This window comes from Chanos chanos, chromosome 7 (assembly GCF_902362185.1).
Source record: "Chanos chanos chromosome 7, fChaCha1.1, whole genome shotgun sequence".
Classification (NCBI taxonomy): Eukaryota; Metazoa; Chordata; class Actinopteri; order Gonorynchiformes; family Chanidae; genus Chanos; species Chanos chanos.
In genome coordinates, this window is record NC_044501.1 from 7,151,223 (window position 1) to 7,170,951 (window position 19,729).

At 41.7% G+C, this 19,729-nt stretch overlaps 2 protein-coding genes across 2 annotated transcripts; one reads left to right on the forward strand and one right to left on the reverse strand.

Annotated features, from left to right (window-relative positions):
- The first annotated feature begins 581 nt into the window (after positions 1 to 581).
- LOC115815944 (toll-like receptor 13) lies at positions 582 to 3,440 on the forward strand. The gene has a single exon (XM_030778915.1). It carries the CDS (start codon positions 582 to 584, stop codon positions 3,438 to 3,440), a length of 2,859 nt encoding a protein of 952 aa, XP_030634775.1.
- Positions 3,441 to 4,739: 1,299 nt separating this feature from the next.
- hpxb (hemopexin b) lies at positions 4,740 to 9,143 on the reverse strand. Its single transcript, XM_030780631.1, has 10 exons — positions 9,014 to 9,143; positions 8,171 to 8,190; positions 7,826 to 7,951; positions 7,304 to 7,461; positions 6,890 to 7,043; positions 6,406 to 6,618; positions 6,071 to 6,163; positions 5,806 to 5,936; positions 5,288 to 5,435; positions 4,740 to 5,102 (listed from the first exon to the last, which is right to left on the reverse strand). The coding sequence occupies exons 1-10, from the start codon at positions 9,076 to 9,078 to the stop codon at positions 4,876 to 4,878; spliced, it is 1,335 nt and encodes a 444-aa protein (XP_030636491.1). The 5' UTR covers positions 9,079 to 9,143; the 3' UTR covers positions 4,740 to 4,875.
- Positions 9,144 to 19,729: the final 10,586 nt, after the last annotated feature.

The following is a 19,729-nucleotide window of genomic DNA, read 5'->3' on the forward strand; positions in this document are numbered from 1 at the left end:
TTTCCACCTTTACTGGTACATATTTTTGTGGGTTCTGGATACTTACTGAAAAGTTGTAAAGTACTATTTGGTTTCCTCTCAGATTTAAAAAAATAAATAAATAAATTCTGAGATATGTAAGTAACTACATCTCAAATGACACTAAAAGACTAACACCAAGACGAAAAGTTTTGGACATCTTCCTTTTAAAGTTATGTTGTAAAAGAGGAAGGTTATGGTATATTTTCATCTTATTTTAAAACTATGTTGTAATAGAGGAAGGATATATTGTATTCAAAGAGCCCTAAGAATTTTAATCCTTCGGTGATACATCTAAATATAGTGTGTGTTATAACCTCTATGTAAGAGACAGTGATGATTTTAAATCAATTGTATCATATGTTCTCCCTTACAACATTTTTAAGTCACTTACGCATTTCTGTTTTCTGGTCCTTTTACTGTAGACAGTCTTTCTGGGAGTGAACCTTGATGAACTGACAGACCGAAGTTTTTTAAAACTGGCAGCTCCTGTTACGCTACACATTTAACTCTTCTGGCAATATCACATATAACACTGTTTGTCGATCGCTTGTTCAGAGACCATGAGAAGTATATACACAGGCAACTGGTTCAAGTGCTCTGTCACACTGGCCTTTGTGCTGCCCTTCTGTATCGATGGATATGCCATGACAAACTGCACTGTCAAAGGTTCTTTGAAGCACACGGAGAGTCTGACGGTGATCTGCACTAAGAAGGGTCTCCGTGCTTTGCCAAAGGACATACCTCATGACGTGAGAATCTTAGACCTTTCTAGCAATGAGATGCAAAGGATCAAGAGGAGAGAATTGGAACGCTACAGGGATCTCCGTCACTTGAATGCTTCCAAAAACCAGATTCAGGAAGTGGAGGATGGAGCTTTCAAAAGTGTGCCAGCCTTGAAAGAGTTGAACCTTTTCAGTAACAGACTGACTCGTCTCTCGAAGGGAGTTTTTCGTGACCTGGGTAACCTCACCGTGCTGCGACTTGATGGAAACATAATTACGACCATAGAACCTTCTGGGCTGTCTCTGCTGACCAGTTTAGTGATATTAAATTTGACTGGGAACCATCTGCATCGTATACAAGCAGTACAACCCCTTTTTACTTTATCATCAGTACAGGAATTGTACATGGGGAGGAACGAGTTCTCCTCTTTTCGGTCATTAGAAGTCTCAAATACATCCACAAAGCTGAAGGTTCTGGATTTGTCACACAATCCTTTGCAGTTCTTCCAGATTACAACCGATGTTCTCCCTCATCTGGAAACGCTGAACCTGGGTTTCATTAAAGGAAGCCTGAAATGGGATATAAAGCTGAAGGATTCTTTAAGAAAGGTCGACGAGCTGAATTTGAGTGGATTCGGGAAACGTTTAAAAGGGACGAAAAGCGTCCTGCAGTCCTTTTACCCATCTTTGACCACCTTGACACTCAACCACGTGGGTCCAAAAGAGGTGAGGCAGTTCATTAACGCTGCCTGTTTGATTCCCCCACTGAGAGTTTTGCATCTGAAGTTTAACAACATTGTTTCTTTATCAAAGCCAATGCTCCAAAAGTGCACCGGGGTGACCACATTGGACTTGTCTCATAACTCTCTTAAACACTTTACAAGATTGGCCTTCAGGCCGATGAGAAGCCTAACCTCCCTAAATCTGTCCCACAACAAGATAACCAATGTTCCCCCTGCTCTTGGGAAATTAACCTCCTTGGAGTTTCTCGACCTCAGTTCCAATGCCATCAGTTTACTCGGGCGACTGGAGTTTGCCAACCTAACTCAACTCAGAATCCTCTGCCTTTGTGAAAACAATATCTTCATCTTAGAATATGGTGTTTTTAACGATCTGAAACACTTGGAGGTTCTCCGATTGGGGGGGAACAAGATTCTTTCTTTAGCGGGAATTTTCGAGGAGGGGAACCTGCCGAAACTTAGACGTCTGGAGTTACAAAACAACAAACTGAACATGATCTGTAGAAATGAGCTGAGAGGTTTGGTGTCCCTCACTCATCTGCTTTTAAGAGAAAATCAAATTACCAAAATAGAGGAGGGGGCTTTTGAGGGACTCCGGACATTGACACATTTGGACCTCCAGTCAAATGAGATCTCCCAACCCTCATTACGACCTTCCGTATTCTTTGGACTTACACAACTACGAGTACTAAAATTAAACAACAACTATATATCATACTCATGTCAGAAAAGTCTGAGGGATCCGCCTTTTCTTTTTCTAAAGTCTCTGCAAACGCTGGACATCTCTAATCAAAGACATAAAATGATCTCTGAGCTGCCGTCCAACTTTCTCGAGGGACTAACATCCTTGCAGTCGTTTTTGGCAAACAATAACAACCTCATATCACTTTATCCAGACATTTTCATTAACAGTTCTAAATTGGAGTTGCTGGACATCAGCCAAAACGACCTCAGTTCAATAGCTCCGGAGGTATTTTGGCCAATCTCGAAACTCCGAAAGCTCTATGTATCCAGATCCGACATACGATCCGTGAACTTTCTTGTGCAAGCGAATCTCACAGAGATATGTTTGCTGCAAATGAGCAAAAATAAAATGTCAGTCATTAACGAGACAGTGATCAGGTCTCTCCCAAAGCTGACGTATCTTGACATGCAAGGAAATGCTTTCAGCTGTGACTGCGGCAATGCCTGGTTTGTCAACTGGGCAGCAACCAACAATGACACGCAAGTTGTCAACGCATACACATACAAGTGCAATTACCCTTCCAAACTTCGGGGAAAAAAACTGCTACATTTCGACGCGGAGTCATGCAATATGGACGTGGGGTATTTTTGTTTTACCTCCACCATGTGTCTGATCCTCCTGATTCTGTTACTCTCTTTCTTCTACCAGTTTCTAAAGTTGCAAGTCGTCTACGCCTACTATCTCTTCTTGGCTTTCCTATATGACTCCAAACTGAGGAGGCTTCAGGACTCCCAGGGATACCTGTTTGATGCTTTTGTTTCCTACAGCACTCATGATGAACTCTGGGTTATGAAGGAGCTCCTACCTCAGCTGGAGGGTGAGCAACGCTGGAAGCTATGCCTGCATCACAGGGACTTCCAGGCGGGAAAACCCATCGTGGACAACATAGTGGACAGCATTTACAGAAGTCGGAAAACCATCTGCGTGATTAGCCGTCACTACCTGAGGAGCAACTGGTGCTCAAAGGAGGTCCAGGTTGCCAGTTTCCGGCTCTTTGATGAGAAGAAGGACGTTCTAATCCTGGTATTCTTGGAGAACATTCCGGACCATCAGCTTTCTCCGTACTGCAGGATGAGGAAGCTGGTGAAGAAACACACGTACCTCAGCTGGCCAAAACTTGGACAGGATACCCGTGTGTTTTGGCAGAAGTTAAAAGTGGCCTTGGAGAGCGGGGACAGTTTGAATGAGGGGAATGCCATTCTGTCAGAATGAGTGAGGGACTGACAGTATCTTGTGGACGTGCTCATGCAGAGGCCCTGAAACTATCTATGCTGCTGGGTTTTCATTTAACTTCAGAAAATTTTTGAGAATGGTTCTGTGATTCAGGGGTTAAGCTGTCTCAAATTCACTGTTTAAAGACTCAGAAGAGATTCAGCAACTCAGACAGACAGAAACAGACAGAACCGTAGATCATGTGATTCACCCCTACAGGCTTGTTGAACTGTAATGTATTCTAAGCAAGTGTTAAATTAAAAGTCTAAAAGTAAGTACTGTTCTTGTGGTTGTATTTTACCGAAGGGTCGGACTATTGATTACCCGATGCAAATTTGCTTGTCTGGCGTATTTTTAAAATACATTTGTCTTCATGTAAAATGAAATTAAACACGATGAAATTCTTAGAGTTAGGGGAAGCAGTCGAACATTTTCAGGTTTTGTTTTCACATCCTCTTTCTCTCTCAGGTTTCTTTCCCTGAATAGATATAAATACGCTTGAGCAACACAAGAAACAAAACTGTTGGTTTTACAGGGGAAGTTCATTCTTTTTTGAGGTATGGACTAAACTAAGTCTTTATTCAAGGCCACAATTTAACTGTTGTCTGCCTTTTTTTTTAAACTCACGTATTTCACTGTTAAATTTGCCAAAACAAAACAAATTTTATAATGTCACAAGCATTTGCTTTTACGAGGTTTCTCATGTTGTGTGTGAAATAAGACTGAGACTTTGCCATACTGATGGGAACGGAACATCTTTTAAGTCTATATTCATTAATATGACAATAAGTCTTTTCTTGAGGCTGGTGTGAAGACTGAATTATGTACTTTACAAACATCATACCCAAACCGGGAGATCACCACAGACTATGTCCACATTGTGTCTGTATACATTATGACTTTCCAATAATATATAAACTGGATATTACCTCATTGCTGGATTTTCAGAGGCCATGAATAATATCAATTTACTGGGAGTAATTCTTGGTCAAATATTTAATTACAAGGGTATAGTTTTAAAAATGAGGAACTTTTGTCAACAAAGGAGAATTTCTCCCTTATGGATCATAGATAACTGAGTGACAAACAGATCTTTATGATATGTGAATCTATGTTTGTGTTTGTTTATTTGTTTTGTTATTCTAAGTATTGGAAATGTGCATGAGGGAATTCAGAACTTGCTCTGTTTGCTTTATTCTGTCTATTGGTATATTCTTGATTGAGGCTCACATTTTGAATACTAGCAATTTGCTTTGTCATTGTGAACCAACAGAGAAAGCTTTTAAAGATGAACATGCGTTCTGTGTCTGAAAATTTGTTTATTGAAAATGACAGGAACAATGACACATTGCATGGGGATTTACTGTGTGTGGGGCAGTTACAGTGTGTGTGTTTGTGAGTGGGGCAATGGCCGAGTCGCATCTTAAACCATTTTTCACTCTTCACAGCTGAAAATTTCCGGGGTGAATTTGTGTGGTTGCGGACGGATCCTGCTTGCAGAAAAGGTTTTCGGGGACTCGTATTTGAAGAACTCTGATCCCACGAAGACGGTTATGCCATCTGGGCCACATGTTCCAGCGTCAATGTGCGGGAAGGGCACGGAAATTCCTTGTGACGCTGTCCGAGGGGTTGCAGACAGATCGATATCATACATCTTTGGACCTGCAGAGGAGAAAACGAAATGGGCACCGTCACTGGACATGCTCAAAACGCATCACAAAGCTTCACTTCACTTTCACTCTCGTTATACCTACAGCTTAGTAAGAGCCCATTAACCAATGGCTTGAACATCGTGGATTATAGGCTAACTGTAAAAATGAAAACCATGTGTGTCCTTGCGGGTTTACCTTTGATAACGTGCACGATATGGTGATCCTGACAAACGAAAGCCGCCTCCACTGGTCCCTCGATACCCAGCTCCTCCTTCAGGGGTTTGGGGTACCCCTCGATGAGGACGTAGTGGGCAGCTGATTTGTAGATATATACCTGATCACCCTGTCAAAGACACAGACACACACACATACATTGCATTCTTAGACATGCACATGAAACAGGTGTATGATGGGGACTCAAATGAAAACAGCAAAATAGAGGACAAAGTTTGTAAATTCAACATGTGACACAAAATCTTTACAAAATAGCAGGATGTTTCAATGTAACTGGCATGTCACTTTGCAGTTGTCTTTTGACGATATTGAAAAGTTTAAGAGAATTTTGTGAATAGTTTTTTATAAAGAATGATTTTTCTATCTTCTGCTTATCACTGTTATTAGGTTAATCATCCATGAACTATACAATTTAGAGGGAAAATTATAACCTGCTAGAGAAACTAGAAATTTCCAAACTTCTCTCCACACATACAAACCTTAATCATGTACATCTTGTTGTCATAGGAAAACACTGCATCCACTCCGTCAGACAACTCCTTCCATGCCCTGGCAATTGGGAAAGGGTGTTTGCCGTCACGATGTGAATCCAAACGCATGTACGCCTTGTCTGGGGATTCAGGGAAATGACAAACAAATAGTAAGAGTCAAGCACTGTACAAATGAAACCCATTCATAAATACATACGTACGTACATTTAAACACACATGCGCGTATTTACACGTACACAGAAAGCCTCCTTACCCTTGAAGGCATATTTTTTGCCGTCGTCGGCTGTGGTGATAGCGTCGATCTTCATCTCGCTGCAGCGGATTGGTCTTCTGCCTGCCCCGTGACCTGCAAGAACAACACAAACAGAGCTCAGAAAGATGAATGTAATCATTATGAACCAAAATTGGATCTAACCAAGACTGGCTGAGAATGTACGAGACACGTCTATCATTTTAATAAGCCCAGACATATAAATTGGCGCTCACTGTTTGTTTTCATTTGTTTGTTTTGCTTTCTGTATTCTGTGACTCTATACGCTTCCTGAAAGAATTTAGTAATGTCAGAAAGTTGTTTTGCTCACAGCGTACCGAAATTAGGGCACCTCATAAAGTAATTGCGCGCGTCCTTGGGGTAAGACCCTTCCACGACCCCAGTGACAGGGTGAAACCTGGTGAAGTTATGGCCATGGAAGCAGTAGTAGTGTTCCAGCCAGCGGAACGCAGCTGTGCAGTTTGGCAGGTGGCTCCACGTACGCTTCTTCACTGTCTTCGTTGTGATGTCATAATGGTGGACTTCGTTCCCTGAGGGTCAAATACGGAAGAAAAGTAAGGCTATGCCATCTGTCTAGCTGTGGCGAGACAAAACATAATGCTCAAGTTAACGTCTATGGTAAATGTTTTAATGTCTGTGAAAAATGAGCTGGAAGACCCCCCCCCCATTCATTAGCAAGAATGTGTACATTTAACCATACACGACCTGTGCAGAACCTTAATCATTTGATGATAGTGATATTTAATCACCCACCAATCTCATAGCTGATTCAGATGGAGAGGATATGGACTATGACTTTACCCTTGAAGAATAAAACGGAGTCCGTGCTGCACTCCCCATTAGGGCACTCCACAGCAGCATCCAAATGACCGGGGACCCCTGGGAACTTCTGCTCAATGTCCATTGGGTAGCCCTTCTCGAGTTTGTGGTCATAGAAACTGAACACTTTGTCGTCCTAAGACAAAATATTTCAGGCACTATTTTGAACATTCAGAATAAAAAAAAAAACATTGAAATACGAGCGTGTGTATCTATGAGCGTGAGTCATTTAAATCTGTGTTGGAACCTGACGGTGGAAAGATACAGTAGGAATCAAATCTTCTCCACAACAAGAGTCCAAACCCTCAATTTTCCGAATAGTATATACATGAGAATAATGACATCATTTTTGCCTCACGTCAACCAAAGGAAATGCTTTGAGGCAGATAAAAGTACCAAGAAGAAGAAGATGTGATCGTGATCGTCGGCTTTCTCCTTGTGATGCATGCGGAATGCTGCATCCACGTGTCCCAGGTGATGGTACTCGTCCAGTTCTTTGAATGTTCCATTGGAGAGCTTGGCAGGTCCATTGAAACCCTCCCATAGATGGTCACCTGAAGGAGTACTTAAGAGCTTAAGACCTGCTCCTCATGGAATCTCCTATGTCTAATCTTTCAGTGAAACTAAACTCGTGGAGATCTTAACTCTCAGTCTCTTTTTACTTCACAAATCCGATGAAATTTGATCGAGTTCTTATCACGACAGCAGAACGCAAAAATGCCCACTGATCAACGCAACCGCTTTTGGATTTGTCATATCACCGTAACTGTTTCATCAAATTTCAGAAAGCTGTGAGCAGAGAGAAAAGCCTAACTCTTTCGTACCCTATCTGTTGGCATTACTATACAGCTTGTTTCCAGACTTAGTAAGCTATGAGAATGTACTGATGATAGGATATAAAGGGGCAATTCTGATTACCCTTGAAGAAGAAAGTGGTTCCCTTCTCGTCCGGGACGATTGCGTCAAATTCGATGCCGTCGCAGCGGTCTGGCAGAGCTTCATGATGTCCATCGTGCTCATGCTCTGGTGGACCATGGTGATGATCTGTGTGTGTTTGGATATAAAAGTTAATTTTTAACGGAATATATTTTCTCAAACCGTGTCCCTCTGAACCTTCCCTTTTGTCTCCTTCAGGTTGTCTTGTCTGAAAATCTACCGCATTACTCTTTTACCTATGTTCCTAGATATAGTATTAGAATGAAAAAGGTTGATTCTTAAGTGTGTTCCATGTCTCCATTGGAAGACTTGAGAGAGCAACCTCACCTGCCATCATTTCATGATGCCTGTATGGAGAGAGGGAGGAGAGATAGACAGATAGAAAGGGAGAGAGGGAGAGAGAGAGAGAGAGAGACAGAGACAGAGACAGAGACAGAGAGATTAAGAATTGGAAACTCTGACAATGAGGGGTAAACAAACAAACACATTTCCAGACTTTTGCAAAGAGACAGAGAATCAAGAAACGCATGCATTTCATTGATCTGCCTTGACAATAACCAAAAACGGACCAAATTGCAATAAAAACGCTGGGGTACATTGCTGACTTTGACCTCTCTGTATCTGAGTTATTGATTCTTCTCTCTACTTTGCAAATAAGCAAACAAGATGTGAAAAACCTAACCGGTTTACGCTAGTTGCAAGTTTCAAACTTATCCTTTTAAATGTAGCCTTTTTGCACAGGGTTAACTAATCTGTGCATTTAGCTCAGTTTAAGAACATTTTATCTGGAGTAGATATGTCACCTAACGCATATAAACTGGAGGACTGACACGCCAACATAGCCGTTGACCTTTGCTTGATTTTGCTTGCCAAAACCATCTGTGGAGTGGTCAGGGTAATTGCAAATAGCAGATGATCAAACCAAAAAGCAAGCTTAAACTGTGGAACGGCAAGCTGTCTAAATCAAAAAACTTCAAAAATAATTTGGACGGCTTTTTTGGTTTTATTTTGTTTTGTTTCATTTTGGAAAAAAGCAGTAAGGTATTGCAAAGGCTCCCTATAGCTGAAGGACAAGACTCTTAGTTTCGGAATGCATTCCGATTCTGATTCTGATTCTGATTCTGAAAATTGCAAGAGTAGAGGAACAGGAAGGAAAGCTAGACTACTCACATTGGAGCGGCATGGCTTGTTGCTAGAGCCAGGCAGAGACATAGTGCAGGGAGGAGCAGCTTCATGGCAACTGTGCTGCAGTCTACACACTCTGAGGAGAAGTGTCCAGGCAAGTCACAGATCAGGACTTGCAATACAATTTTATACCCCTGCTAAGGAGTGGGTGGGTGCATTAGGAAACTAAGAGGGGGGTGTGTGATGTGTGTTGAAATGTTTGGTAAACATGACTACTACCTGCGAACAGTACAGGAGTGTGTTCATCAGTTACGAAATTCCGGTTAAAATAATCAATAACAGGGAAACCTTGACTTCAAACCTGCCTTAATAGTATTAGAACTGTTACCCACAGATAACACGTTTAAAGCATTTTCATCCAGTTTGTGTAGTTGTTTTTTTTCTTTCTCTTTATTCTTTTTTCTTTTAAAGGACCATCAAAGGGGTTATTGTGGGTTATGAATATTGTGTCCACTTTTCCATATGTGATGAATGAATTTGTCTTTACCTCACGCCACTTTCCCATATAAACAGGGTAAGAAAACGCTTCTATGTATGAGTTGTGTCACTAAATGTATCTTTTTTTTTTTGCAGGTGCCATCTGCTGACCCTGAACCCTTCACATGACCAGTCAAACAATGACCACAAAGTTAAAGTACAACTTCTGATACGAGTCATATATTTAGGTTTTGCAACATCTTAATTAATGCATTCCCAAAAAGATAAAGACAATATTGCTGTCTTCCCCTCCAGTCCCATGGTTCATTTTGTAAGTGTACACAGTGGGAGTAATTAAATTTTGATTATAAACACAAATGTAAATGCAAGTGTAAATCAAAAAAAAAAAAAACACACCAAGTAAACCCAAAGTTCACTCAGTTTAATATAACTTTAATAAATTGTTCAAGTAAGTCGAGGCTTGAGCAACATATTTACAATAAGCAAGTCAGTAAAGAGCAGTCAGTAACATTTGTTGTTTCCAGAACAATCCAAAAGGGTACACTGTTGGGGATTTTGCAAGTTTCACAACATGCTGAATCATCAGCCTACTGCTGAGAAATCACTTATCATTATCGCTACCAATTATTGAAGAAAGCTCTCAGGAGATGTATCTATAAATGATGCAAATTAAAAACATGCAATGAGACATGAAAAGAAAGCAAAGAAAGCAAACATAGCCTGATTTGTCCTGAGAGGATCAAAACACACGCTGCGTGGCATTAGCTTATATTGCCTACATGTTGCATCGCCTGATCAAATCTGTTGAGTAAATAGACTGAAAATATAACACGACTGGATCAAGTGAATGGTCACTGTGAACAACAATAAAAAAAATGTGAATGAGAATGAAATCAAAACACTTTATGTTTCACTGACACACCAGTATGTTTCCTTGATGTTCTGCCATATATATATATATATATATTTGTCATGTGTGTGTGTGCGTGTGTGTGTGTGTGTCAGGACCTCAATGAAACATAAAACAAACTGTTTCAGAGTTTAAGCCAGAGAATCCATAAAGCTGCCCAGTGACATTAAGTATTGTAAAAAAACAACAAAAAACAAGAAAAAAAGAAACTGAACATTTAAGCTGAACTAAAATCATTGATGATTGAATTAATAATCAGTTAAATATCTGATATTTCAGAACACACAAGTCTCAATCAAGATATATCAAAATATGTCATCTTTTTCATGTTCTTTTTTTTTTATCTTGACAGATTGTTTAGTATATTAATATTTTCATACTTAGTATATTAATAGATTTATGTGGTATTTGATTAGTGAAATGTAGCTACAAACACTATTCTTTTCAATAGATATAGATGTGGCGAACTACTAATTGCTGTCATTTTTGATTAGATTAGAACTGGTGAGTAAATTCATATCAGGTCTTAATCATGTTTTTGTCTCTGAAGACTTTTACTTGTAGCGATAGATCTTGATGCAGTGGTTCATGCTATCAGAAACCACTAAATGACCTTCAGGCAGTACAGCAAGGCCACGGGGACTGCTAAGCCCTTGGGTCACGATGGCCCGACCCACTCCATCTGCAGGATAAAGGACCACACAGTGCTGTTTGCCCCAGTCTGCTACCAGGACGTCACCATCTGCGTCGACACAAATGCCCCAAGGACAGGAGAGGACTGGGCCCATTCCGGAACAGACACCCAGGATACGGATAGTGTTCCAGCCTGGTTCCAGCACCCTTATGCAAGGTGCGCGGCCAGTCTCGTTGCCTCGTTCAGACACAACCATCAGACCCGAGGTCAGGCAGGCCGCCACCAGGTAGGGCCTGTGGAACCCTGTCACCACGGTGCGCTCCATCTTGGCACCAGTCTTGGGGTCCAGCTTCAGAGCGGTCAGTGTGCCACGGCGAATATCTGCCACCAGAAACTCGTCAAGCCTCGTGACGGTCACACCTCTGGGTGCCTCTAGGTCTTGCTGAGCGCCAGATGATGTTGATCCTCCAAAGGTTTGAAGGAGGCGACCATGCCGACTGAACACCAGAAGGGCGCGCTCTGCAGCACAGGTCAGAGCAATCATGCCTTTGGAGTTAGCAGCGACGTCGAAGAAATTGCGGCAGTGTCGAGCATTGCTCTCAGACGCGGGGGGCGCCACTTGCTGCACGACGTTTCTCTGCAGGTCAGTGACTTGTACACGAGCGTTTCCACAGTCCGCCACGAACAACTGTCCTTGGGGTGAGGCATGAACCCCGCTGGGCAGGGTGAAATCGGTTCGCCCCGAGCCCTGCTTGCCGAATTTCCTGATCAAATGCCCAACCTTGAGGGTCCGTTTCTCTTCCTCAACCTTTCCCAAGCTTGAGTCTTCGTGCTCCTTCCTGCCCCTGTCTCCATTCTGTTCACTCTGGGATGATCGCGTAGCTCTTCCCTCTATGGCAGACATGGACAGACATCGACCTACTCGTTTGGAACCCTCAGGGACGACTTTCATCGGACGCCGGCCATTCGATTCCCGGTTTTCTGGACAAGCTTGCCCCCTGCCAGCCTCACACCCTTGATTTAGGGGGGAAGTGGATGGCCCATTCCGATTTGTCCGCTTCCCCTTTGGGTACTCTCCCTTGACTCCGCTGATTAAAGGTCGACTGCTCAAGTCCACCGTAGACATGGAATGACTGCGCTGTGCTTTCATCGAGCCATAGTGATCGCTTGCCGACCTGACAGTGAAGGTGTAACTGGAGTCTGTGCTGTCAGCTGGGGAAGGGGGTCTTCTTGGTTCACAAGACATTTCAAGGGAATGTCTTTCTAGAGAGTTTTGATTCATACCAGGGTGCTCACTGGAGGATAAATCAAAGCAGCTGTAGCTGGACTCCAATCCTTCATAGGTAGCCTTCAAAGATGCCATTTTGTTACTGCTATGTCGTCCCTTTTTGAATCCATGTCTTTGAGCATCATAATCTCTGCCAAAGCTGTCAGGAACACTCTCCTCTGGGGGACAAGATGGCTCATGGCTTGAGACTGAAACCAGAGTCTTTTGTTTTCTTTGACCCTTGGAAAAAGATCGTCTCCTGACTCCATTTTGTCCACATCCGCTACCTTCACCTTCTGACTCACCTTGGCTAGATGCTGGATGGATTGCTAAGAAGAGGTCGTCACCACGAGTGTCAGAGCCGAGTGATTCCAAGTCCTCATCCTGGGATGACTCTGAGGTGTCTCTCTTGCGTGGCCAAAGCTTGCGTGGTTTTGGGCTGGGCAGCTTCACCTCCTCTCCCAACACGTCCTCCTCCGTAGTCGATATGCGAATCTTCCTGACTACTCGTGTGCTCCCACTGTTCGTCTTTGAGGAATCTCTTTGGTCTCCATTACAGGGAGCGATAATCTGCTCTCTCATTGCTACGTGGTTCTCACAAGGCATCTCGCCTGAGTGGATCGCACACTTTTGACCCTGTGGGCCACAGACCCCGACTGGAAAACTCAAACTGTGCTCCTGCACCTCAATCTCGCCAAGAGTGACAGCCTCGTGCCGGGAACTTGGATGGAAATGGACCTTTTTCAAAGACAGAGAGATCTCCCAAGGTTGCATCAGTTCTCGAACACCTCTCAGTAACTGGCTCTTGTTGGGCCCGCTCGGATACCTGCCCCACATGTTGATCTGTTCCCTCAGCTGACCTATCTTACGCAGCTGCCGATCCACCAGGGACTGTCCAACGCGGGAAGCTGCTGCATTTTCCCTTTTGAGCTGCTCCAAGCGCTGCTGTGTATCTCGGTGATCCTGCTCTACCTTTTCCAGCAGACGGCGCTCTTCCCTCTGAGCCCCAAGGATGGCGGAGTCCAGGAATTGGTTCACCTGGTCCACTTCTGCTGCCTGCTGTTCTCTCAGGCGCTGTAACTCCTGCTCACCCTGTGTCAAGTCACACAGGGCCTGGGTCGCCCAGGTGGGCTGGGTGTTGAGAGACAGGGATATAGAGGGAGACCTTTCGACAGGCTTGCTGATTAACCGAACAGGGGTGCTATGGACTGGCTGAGAGAGGGTGGCAGGAAAGGACCTCCTGCCAAAATTTGTACCGAGCAGCATCATGTTTGACCTGGAGAACTGTATTTCAGGTCTGACAGTTGGTTTCAAGCCAATGCAGCTGCTCGATCGATAGTCTGTAAACAAAAACAAAAAACAAAAAAAAAGGAGCACAAAAGGTGTTGGATATAGGCCTAAACCATGTCAGTTTGGGTCATTTTCATTTCTATCAGTATTGATATAATCCTTTAATGCTAAAGATAAAAAGTAGGTTTTGCCCTGACGTATAAGGACTTATGCTGACTAACGACGAGTCTAATTAAAAACTAATGGAACAAATAAGACAGCAACCAGCAAACATATTTTAAATGTAATTTCTCAAAATGATTTCAGATAACTACATATATAGGAAGTAGAACACTGTTAGAACTTTTCTCGCATGCCCTTTCGGCTCGTAGGTATATGATAACACCACTGTGTTCTATTGTTACTTTCCATGGGAACACTAGCCCTCAGTTGAGAGAAAAAAAAAAAATCAGAGACACTTCACTGTCTGACCACCAGGGGCGCTATGTCTCCTGAGAACATGTAACCCACAGTTCAACAAATGATGCTACTACGTTCTTAGTGATTTCTTTGTAGTAACTTTTCTGAACATATCATAAAATTCTTCAGTTAAGTTAAAAAATACACATGCACACACATACACAAAAACAAAACAAAATTAACAATCAAATTAGAAAAAAATGTCAGCTTAATTTAAAGTGGGCAACTTTATCACAAACTGAGGGAATGTAAATTACTTTCATGCCCTAGTTGGGACTTGCACTCACCCACCGGCCAAACAACGGAGCCTTTTCTGTGATGAAAGCAGCGCGGTGTCAGCTTACCAAGGTTCTCTCACAATAAGAGTCCCCCTGGAAACACATGACCTCAGAGATTGAATGAACAATAATATCAGCATGGGTATTCACCCAGGCTAAAACCTCTCCACTGCTTGTACAATAGACAAAGTGTTGATTGATGCATTTGCTCTGTTTTGGTTATCTGGGACAGGCTAAACATATATTTTTCCAGATAAGAACCACTGCTTGGAGTCAATAAGGGTCATTTGATGCGCCCAGTTTATGCATCATGGGTATGTAATCAAGTGTAAATGAAATGTTATTCATCTGAAAGAAAAAATATGTATCTCTGACAATTCGCATCAAAGGAGCTTTAACAAACGATCTCATTTTTGGTGTTGACACATTTATGTGTTTGTGGGTAAAAGTAAGTGTGTCAGTGTAACAAATCCTTATCAACCTCCTTGAGCAATGTCACCGGTGGCCTATCACGTTACATCACGTTAATGTTGAATGAGGGTTCGGGTTGCTAATGTGCCAAAGAGTTTGGATTCTATTCGTACGGCGGTGCCGAAAAGCAAAATAAACCCTCAGAGTTTCAGTGGCGAACATTTTTAAACCGTGGGATTTACGATGGGGAACTCTTTTAAAAAATCACTTCTTCTAAATAATGTCATTGTGCCATTTTTAAATAGCAACTCAGAAATGCTGGTGACCTCCTTCAGACGAGGGTTTTTTTTTTTAATGACTGAAAAAATGTTCAGTGTCATTTTGTGGTAAATTTGTTTGAAACATGCTGAATATAGTACAACTTCAGCTATGAACTGAAAAGTTCATAAAAAGGCTTCAGTTCAGTAATATCTAAAATAAGACGTGCTGCAATGCATCATTTCAATGAAACTTTACTCACATGCATAGTCTGCCATTTATAATAATCATACGCGTTTATCTCATAAATGAAAAGGCTGAAAATGATGAACTCAAACATTAAATGCACAAAATAACAACGTCTTACCTGAGCAAAGGTATCTGTCACTTGCTCCGCTCAAAGTCTGTGTGTTGTCTGAATTTTACACCTGAACCGCCCCCTAACCTCCCTCAAAGTCCTTCTCACCCCCCACCCCCACCCCCACCACAAACTCTCAGCCCCTCCCTCTCGCGCTTCCCTCCCATTCATCTGTCAGTCTTGTACTCACATATCTCTACTGTACATTGTTCGGGACCTAGTACAGGGCTATGTTTGAGATATTTAAACAGGACTATAACCATGCATCTATATACTGTAACTATATGCTTTCATTTTACAGCATAGCGGAGAATCAGAGTTACCACATTATGTTCTTGTACTGAATGTCAGCCTTGGCAACAGACGTCAAGTGCAGTATATTGGATACCATTCGGACAAATCTTTCGTGATTTTGTCTGTTTATATTTTAATGCCTGATTTTTTTTATTTTTTTTTATTTTTTTTTATTCTTTTATTGTAATGCTGTCTTTGGTTTTGTTTCTCTGTAGCACTGTGGACGTTTTGTGGCCTTTACGGTCACATTTTCACTGCAGGGGAGACTGAAACCTCAGTTTGGACTTAATGGTCAAAACAAAGACTGAGTAATAAAATGTGATTTGTTCATATTGAGAGTAAATGTGTTTTTCAGAGATATGCCGCTACGCCTTCCCACTCAAGAGTCTGAGACAAAGCTCAGGACATTTGGAACACAAATCTGCGATGGATTTACCTGTAATGAAATACCCAGTAGGTTAAGAGCAAGAGCAAAACTTATTTTCTTATTTATTTTTTTTATCTAAAGTAAAAATGTTCTGGAGATCTTTATTTAACTGTGTGTGTATTTATCTTTATTTGTGTGTGTGTGTGTGTGTGTGTGTGTGTGTGTGTGTGTGTTTTAATGGCACAACTGTTACAGACTCTGTTGTGAAGGTAATGTACAAAGGAGAAATTTGAGTAATTCTTTTCACTGACATTTTCAAGGCACCACCACTAGATGTCACCAAAAAGTTGGGGAATAAATGAATGCCGATTGATATAAAAGTTCAAATAACCTTCTCCGAATACGTAAGAGACTGCCTTCGAAAACTTAACAGCGTTAACTTAATTTGTTTATTCTGGTGTATAAGATCAGTGTAATCAAATTAACACAAAACAAACGACAAATGCGACCTACACTGTATGCTTTTACAACAAGCTCATAACAACTTACGCTGCAAACGCTAACGACACGGTAATGAGTTTCGTAATAGAAACCCTCACAATTTTGCCTTTAATTAAGTCACTGTGGATCATTCCTTGCGTTTCACTCCCTTTAGAATCGATGATCAGCTTGACAGTCGGTGCTGGGACCCGCTTATCAGAAGCCACAATGTGCTCACTTATTTTCATCTAATTTGCCAACTCCACATCGCCCTTAAACAGAGCACACTCATCCCAACATCGTTGTGACTTATTGTAGCCATTACTGATCTCGAACTTGCCGCAAACCTATCAATGACAACTGCCAACTAGCTTGTGAGCTAACTGCTGAGTGCGACGGCGAAACAGGTTGTGTTATCTCGACGTAAGCAAATTAAAATAGAGATAATGTTCATGAATAGCAAAAATAGCTATCGTTTGACAAGAAGTATGTCACAGAACTTGTTGGAAGGTGTTTGTTGTTTTGTCTTTATCTTGTTTTTCCGGAGGACACCGAAGGAACAGGCAGACTTCTTGCAGAGGACATCAAAAGGACTGCTCTATACATTTTATTAAGAAAACGGAAGCAGATATCAAAAGCATATCCCGTCACCGAAATATCAAATATATTTATCAAAATGAGTTCAGCTCATTATAAAACTTCGTAGATGGACAATTCGTTGTAACCCTAACCTCAAAGAAAGGCATTTAACTAAACAAAACTTTATAGACTAACTATACACCCACCTCAGAATTGATTTTTTTGGGTGACAAATGAACAAAAAGTGTAATATTTTAGTTGTGAAATTACACAGGCTTGTGGAAAAAAAACATCTTCAGTCCCAGTTTCTCTGTCTCAGTTTTGTTGTATGAGATATTCAGTGTCTTGCTTAAAAATATATGTGTGACATTGTTGAGACATTTCGCGTGTCTGTGCCCCATAGGCTTAAATTCATCTATAGTGACTACTGAATTCATCTAGATTAAGGAGAGCAAAAATAGTATAAAACTTTCTTAACCCATGTGAGCATTTACTGATCGTATCATATCATATCACATGACACTCCTGTGATACGTAAGTGAGCATATCAAAACCATTAATGAGAGACGCAGAGTAAATACACACATACCTAAAAACATCAGTTATATATAAACACCCGAAAATCTATCCTCTGTCAGTCTTATTCTTTCTCTTATTTGTCATCTCATCTGTTTCTGTTCCTTTTGTTTTCTCTTGCCGCTCGACGGACTTGGCAGAACGACATGTCAGTGTGTGAGCTACGCTGGAGTTTCCTTTCACGAGATTCAACTTCATGTTGCGTGCGTTTGTTTACCAGTGGAGGGCACTTGGATCTTGCTGTGACCTCGGGAACAGTTCTGGGTTAGTTCTCTGCTGGTGCTCGGACTCACTGCCTGACAGCAGTCTCACACGACTTGGCCGGTGCCGGTTTAGCAAAAGTGAGTGGAAAAAGCAGAACTTCTCGAGTTACTTTTGTTTGTATGTCTCTTTCTTTCTTCCTTTCTTTCTCTCTTTCTTTCTTTCTTTCTTTCTTCCTTTCTTTCTCTCTTTCTTTCTTTCTTCCTTTCTTTCTTTCTTTCTTCCTTTCTTTCTCTCTTTCTTTCTTTCTTTCTTTCTATGTGCACTGTTTTTGGATTATTTCGTTCACTCTTTCGTTTGTTGTGGGGTTTGTTTGTTTTTTGGTTTGTTTTTTTAATGTGAATCTCCAGGTCTTGTCTTCTGATACTTCTTTTTTTTTTTTTTTTTAAATAGTTGGGACCGGTGAAGATTTCAAAACCTTTAAAACCAACAAGCAGATGCCTGCCTAGAACGTTGATAACCGAGGATTTTGACATTTTATCTGGGTGATCTGAGTTTGCACCTTCAACAGGCAGAGCAAATCACCTGGTCTAACTGCCATACTCACTATTTTACCAGAGTGAGTTTGTCTGGGGTCAGGCAAATCTGTGTTCTTATGTCCTTTATCCACCACGGGCCTGATCTGGAACCAGGTCTTCTTTTTGTGGAAAGAGCCTGGTTCCAGGTGGGTTTTATTTTTTTTTCCACCACTGGACTGACCTGTGGAACAGGAACCATCTGGGGCCCTTTCGGCTCTGCTCCCAAACCTTGGTACTAATTTTCCAAATGGGGCTGTTAAATTAGTCCATGGGTGGACTCGGATTATACTCAAATATCTGATTGGTCCAGAGTAATAAAGTGTCACTGGGCTTGTTGCTGTTACTATGGTTACTAAACAGCTGGAGTCTCTTGGCACAACTGAGATGAAAGTTAGCCGGCCTGCTAGCAGCAATCGATGTGCCTCAGTTTTTTGTTTCTTTTTTTTTTTTTTTTTTCATCTGAGTTTGACTTTGGCCATTTATTTACTAGCATGTAAACAAGTTACTCGGCCATCTTTGCAAAGCATAACCCTAAACCTTAAATAAAGAGAACACATAGAGCATAGGGGATTGTGGCTATACACAGTTGAAGTGACATCTCTCTCGGAGATCATGGTCTGTGAATCTGCCCTGGAGAAATGAAACAGTGAAACCAGTGAAGCAGAGAAAGGCCATAGAACAGTCCTATTTTCACCTGGTTTCAGCTCAGCAGTGGAAAAGGAGCATTAGGCATTTAGGCATTGCCAAGCCAGTGATTTGGATTGAATGGAAGTTTGACACGTTTACAGAAGTGACTTGGTTCTGCAGATTTGGAATTGTATATGTAACTATTCTAAATATGATTACATTAACATGTGAATGTTGTTTTATGCCACTCTTTGGTCATAGAATCAGGTGAATGTTGTAATCCTATTAGAGCATTTGGACCTGTAGTGATGGGAACTTATTTATATACTCACTGTATCAGTGAGTATACACAGTAAGTTCTTCTTTTCTCCGTCATAGAACCTGCTGTACCTCTATGTGTATTAATTATCAGATTGTTCTTATCCGGAGTGACTTAAATGCGTCTTTGTTAGCAGACACCTATCTCTGGAACAATCTTTGGGTTGCAGAAGAGTCAAATCCAGAGCAGTTTAGATACCCCACCCTCCACTCCCCACCTCTTAACTCCTTATCTTCTCACAGACTCAGCAGTGCTGTACTGCAACCTCTACCACTGAACTGTGTCTTTCCCACCACACTGCACAGCTAGGCCTTGTCAGTAAGATTCGGATCAGAAGCACAGCAGGAATCCCCCAACCAACCAGTCCACCCACTCAC

Excerpts from the sequence above, each read along its gene's own strand:
- hpxb (XM_030780631.1), bottom strand. The coding sequence starts at position 9,078 with ATGAAGCTGCTCCTCCCTGCACTATGTCTCTGCCTGGCTCTAGCAACA. Across the intron at positions 6,164-6,405 it reads TATGAGGTGCCCTAATTTCG|GTCACGGGGCAGGCAGAAGA; the intron begins GTACGCTGTGAG and ends TTGTTCTTGCAG. Across the intron at positions 5,103-5,287 it reads TATCGTGCACGTTATCAAAG|GTCCAAAGATGTATGATATC; the intron begins GTAAACCCGCAA and ends TCTCCTCTGCAG.
- LOC115815944 (XM_030778915.1), top strand. The coding sequence starts at position 582 with ATGAGAAGTATATACACAGGCAACTGGTTCAAGTGCTCTGTCACACTG.